The following is a 5,054-nucleotide window of genomic DNA, read 5'->3' as shown; positions in this document are numbered from 1 at the left end:
AAAACGTTAAATGAAGCCTAAGTGCAAAATAAAATGAACACCTGTATAACAAACCTTCCTTTGCAGGGCCACAAGGTCTTAGATAGTTGACACCTAGTCCAGTCGTTTACATTTTCCAATAAGAACCTGATGAAGTCAGAGAAATGGATCATATTACAATAAAATACACAAACAGGGTTAAAGGTCAATCTAAAGCGTTCATGTCTCAGTTCATAATGATGCAAAGCTAGTGGGGAAGTTGAGAAGGGGTGGTAAAGAAGGGGTGGTCAGGTAGCTGTAATGTGGGTGGGGTGAAAGGTCAGTGGGGTGGATGGTGCCGATCTGACACTTCTCTGTTTAAGGGCATTGTTGTGGTGTGGCTGCAGGCTGCGGCTGGGGGGACCCTGGCAATGTGGCAGAAGAGACGGTGAAGGTAGTGATGTTTTTGCTTGTCTTGTTTGAGTAACAAGAGCTGTCTCTTTTTTTTTTTACTCACCTATTTAAATGTACTTGTTTCATTCCTTTTTTTTTACACTTGTTTCACACTAGAACACACTTCTCCACACGTCTGTCTTTAATATTTTTCTTTTAAATGAAACATCAATATTGCAAAGGGTGCTAACTCGCCCAAACAAGAGGGTGAACCTGAACATAGTGGAGTCACAATCAATAGGCTGCTTTCTTTTGTGTTCCTCTATGGTTTTTGTTAGTTTTGTCATCATCACTTTTATGTTGTAGCGTTGCTTAACATAAGGTTTAAACCAAAGTCACCCATGCTTAAGCGTAACTGAGTTAAACGGCTACACATGTAATGTTGCTCTTATGAGTAATGTGTTAATACTGCATCTCTATATGTGAACTGTATAACCAGACAATTTTTCTCATTAGAACTTAAAATAAGAGTGGATGTGGTGTGTGAGAGAGCGTATTTAAAGAGAGACTGAGAACCTAAAACCATCTAATTAAACAACGAAAGTGAGAAGCTGCATGTAAACATAGATACACTCATCTGCACCCGAGTGTCCGTCAGTCCTCCGATGCTCATCGCTCTGCTCTGTTGTTCCAGGTGGAACCATGAGCGTGATCCTGGACCTGCCCTATGTCTACTCCATCATCATCTCCTCAGTGGTGGCCATAATCTACACACTGCTGGGGGGGCTCTACTCTGTGGCTTACACAGACGTCATCCAGCTGATCCTCATCTTCATCAGCCTGGTGCGTAACCGTCTACTGATATGGCAACGCAGGGGCTCCCGCTGAGAGACAAATATTATTCAAGCATGTATCCTATCAGGTTACTCGCTCTGCTGCATGAAAGAATATAGAAGGATAAGATTTCAATATAGAGTCAACAGGTAGCTTATTAACAATGCAAACTGGTGCTATTAAACCAGGCTCTGGTTTCAGTAGCTTTTTTGAAATTTCCATCACTCAGTTTTCAAAATGGCTGCCATCCAGATAAGCAAATAAGATTGTTGATGTTACAGCTGTCAACTGCTAAAAGGCTGCTATGTAGGCGCGTTCATGTACCACCGTTGGGAAGCCCCATGTTTGTCAAGGCTCTGTCTGCACGCTAAGACTCCACGTCACACCCCCAAAAGTTGTTATTCTCTACCTTTGCAATGGTAGATCTCCACATTTGTTCAACGGCAACTTAAGGACAACCGGCAGCCCTCGTGGCACCGGCATGCTAGTTGTTAGTCGAGCAATTCTACAGCTTGAAATGAGCAAAAAATGGACCTGAAACCTTTTCCCTAAATGCTGATTAAGCTTAAAAGTTTAGAAACTGATGAGTAGGCTTCCGTCACGAGCCATTTAATATCTGTTCTTTGATCTTAATATCACATAATCTTCTGCTGCCGGTGGTGTTTTCAGAGGTTACAGAATTTTCCATTCTGCAAAGAATTTCGGGTCTGTGTTGACTTAAACGTTAAACCATTTAAGTCTGCAGACAGAGAAGATTTTATGTGATTAAGAATGTCCAGAACAGCAAATGAATTGACTGTTTTTTGTTGACTGCATTTCACTCAGAATAAAAAACCCCGGGGGAATAAAAAGTGTTGACGTCCTCAGTGTCTGATGAAAAATATCCCCTGCTGAGCTAATAATCAGATCATCTGTGTTCTTGCTTGTGTAAACAGTGGGTGTGCGTCCCTTTCATGATGACCAACCCTCACTCTGTGGACATCTCGCTGACTGCATACAACGTAACTTTCCAGGCTCCTTGGGTCGGCACCGTGGAGCTCGATGAGGCGGGCAAGTGGTTCGATGACTTCATGCTGCTGGTGAGTGTGAATGTTATAAAAGCCACACGTGGAAGTGGTACTCAACATTGTTTTTCAGCAAAGCAAACGAGTTAAATTAAACTTGGCCAAGGATTGATCTTGTCCTGTTTCACACTCCAAGCCGATTCCTGTCATCGTGTCTGAACTGTGTGTGTGTTTGTGCCAGGCTCTGGGCGGTTTGGCCTACCAGGCGTTCTACCAAAGGATCCTGTCCTCCTCATCTTACACCCAGGCTCAAGTGACCTGCTTCGCCTCTTCGGCCTGCTGCCTGGTGCTCGGTATCCCCTCAGTCCTGATCGGGGCCGTGGCTGCATCTACAGGTAAAGCCTCTAAACTTGCACCTGTGGAAAATTCCTTCATCAGCTTTTCACCTTAGCACAAATTTCTTACTGATATGATTGTGTCCATCTCCTTAATGGGGAAATTTGATCTCCCCTGCTTCCTGCTAGATTGGAACTCAACCTCTTATGGATTGCCCACCCCGTACGAGCGCGACCAGGCAGGATCCATCCTCCCCATCGCTCTGCAGTACCTCACACCCCCCTACGTCTCTGTCATTGGCATTGGGGCTGTAGCTGCTGCTGTCATGTCCTCCATGGACTCGGCCCTGCTATCCTCTGCCTCATTGTTCTCCTCAAATATCTACAAGAACATCATCAGGAAGCAGGTGAGTGTTTTTAGCAGCACTAATCAGATTGTAAAAACAGCAGTGTGTTCTGCTCTGTTGCATTGAGGCAGCATTATAATGTCTGTGCATCCTTTTCTTTTAACTACCTATCTTAACTCCAGGTCATTGCAAATGGAGCCATCGTAGCATCATATCAACCGTGGACGGTTTACCAAACAAGCATGTGGTTTTGTACTATGCAGGAAACCTCACCCTTGCACAGAGGTGGTGGTGGGGATATTTAAACTTAGAACCTTCTTACTGTGAGACGACACCACAGCACCAGTTTGCAGTGTCCTATTACTACTTGATCCTGGTCTGAAGGTCCATTGTGCTGCCACCTTCAGGTGTAATGCAATGCCATTTTTGTTTATGTGAAGGAAAAGTTCCATTAGGGATCAAATATGATCTTCCAGAAAAGGCGTGTCAGCGTCTGCTGCTCAAGAACACTTTGTTCCTAAATGAATCATCCCAGTGGTATGGACAACTGCGGTAATGCTGATGAATCATCCAATAAGGAGGCTTCATTAATTCAACTGACAATGCCATCTTGTTAGTCATAGATCAGCAGCTGTAGTGCTCACCATCTTTTGGTTTTGCTGAATTTGCTGACTTTAATTCAGCAAACTGTCTTCATTTATGCTTCTCAGATGTTAAAAATATCCCCCCATCTTGCACTGTCATCACCATAACGGTCAGCGTAGATAAAACACTGTTACTGGTTGACATAAAACATTGTTTTTCATGTGCCGGTGGCAATTTCACTTCATAAGAGATTTAATTTTCTGGCATACTGTGGAGATACAAATGATGATTCACCAGGATTAATCATCAATTTCCTTTGAAAAGGCATGAAACACAATGTGCAGCCATTTATGCAGGAGATCTGTACTTAAGCTGTAATAATCATTTCATTTACATTAACATTTAAAGAAACAGACAGCATGAAAAAAAAGTTCTTAACTGTGCAGAAAGAATTATTTGAAAGCAACGACCTGTTTCATTATTTCAACTACACCCAGTGTTTCCTACAGTGAGACTGTTCACTGCTGGCGTCTCGCACAGTGGCTTAGATATACAGCATCTCTTCACCTTGGAGGGCTCAACAAGCTGCATGTTTATGTAATGTATTATTTAACTCTGTTTGTCTGTCTTGTCATTTCCTCTGCTCCTTCAGGCTTCAGACTGTGAGATGCAGTGGGTCATCCGTATCTCCGTGGTGGTCGTGGGTCTGGCTGGCACCGGCCTCACCTTCCTGGACAGTAGCGTCCTGGTGTTCTGGCTTGTTGGCGTGGACATGTCCTACACCATAATGTTCCCTCAGCTGGTCTGCATCCTCTTCTTCAAGGTCTCCAACGGTTACGGCGCCATCGTGGGCTACATAATGGGGCTCGTCATGAGGATCCTGAGCGGCGAGCCCCTCATTGGCCTCCCACCAGCCATCCAGTTCCCCGGCTGCCGGCTGGACAAGGAGGGAAAGCTAACCCAGTACTTTCCCTTCCGTACCGCCATCATGCTCATCTCTCTAATGTCTATTCTCCTTGTTTCATTGTTGGCGTCCATCATTTTCAACAAGGGCCTGCTGCCGGAGAAGTGGGATGTGTTTAATGTCAAACGCAGGCAGAGAGCAACATCCAAGGTCGCACACGTTAAGAGGACCAACTCAGAAAAGGAAGGGGCTGCCGTGGCCAAACAGCTGCTGGACACCACCAGCTGCTGAGAAGTCTCACAACAAGGGGGAGAAAGGGTGGGCGCCGGCTGGAGGCATGTTTGTCTGCCGGCTGGGCACGATTTCACAGAGGGGGAACAGCAGCAAAGGCTGGATGCTTTATACAGTTTGTACAACACTGCTGACACAACAGCAGCAGATATGAGCTGAGCTCTCTGGTACCCGACCTATGAGCTGTTGTCTTCTAAAGAAAATACAGTAAAAAAAAAAATAGGCTTCCTGGCTAAAAGCCATAAACCTGTGTCGTATAACTAGCCACAATATTAACATTCACACAGACCCAGAATAAAATGTTGCAGTTTGTGCTGCATTCTATTTAAATCATTAGTCATTACTTAAAATGGAAACAAATTACATACAGTTCATTAAAACCATTTCATTTTTTCTTTTTTGC

At 44.3% G+C, this 5,054-nt stretch overlaps 1 protein-coding gene across 2 annotated transcripts in view; it reads left to right on the top strand.

The window, feature by feature from the left end:
- Nucleotides 1-5,048, top strand: part of LOC102196642 (high affinity choline transporter 1-like) — a 15,730-nt gene extending 10,682 nt beyond the window's left edge. The window contains exons 2-7 of one of the 2 annotated variants that reach the window (XM_013911950.1): nt 366-412; nt 1,046-1,194; nt 2,121-2,264; nt 2,431-2,584; nt 2,714-2,931; nt 4,109-5,048. In XM_013911950.1, coding sequence (XP_013767404.1) covers nt 366-412; nt 1,046-1,194; nt 2,121-2,264; nt 2,431-2,584; nt 2,714-2,931; nt 4,109-4,651 — 1,255 coding nt within the window. In that variant the 3' untranslated portion in view covers nt 4,652-5,048. The remainder of the gene's footprint in view (nt 1-365; nt 413-1,045; nt 1,195-2,120; nt 2,265-2,430; nt 2,585-2,713; nt 2,932-4,108) is intronic. The other variant, XM_005737371.1, reaches the window with a different exon arrangement.
- Nucleotides 5,049-5,054: the final 6 nt, after the last annotated feature.

This window comes from Pundamilia nyererei, unplaced genomic scaffold, assembly GCF_000239375.1.
Source record: "Pundamilia nyererei isolate P.nyererei 1_Seehausen unplaced genomic scaffold, PunNye1.0 scaffold00075, whole genome shotgun sequence".
Classification (NCBI taxonomy): domain Eukaryota; kingdom Metazoa; phylum Chordata; class Actinopteri; order Cichliformes; family Cichlidae; genus Pundamilia; species Pundamilia nyererei.
Note: the sequence above shows the minus strand (reverse complement) of the source record. Positions and strands in the feature narration are given on the sequence as shown.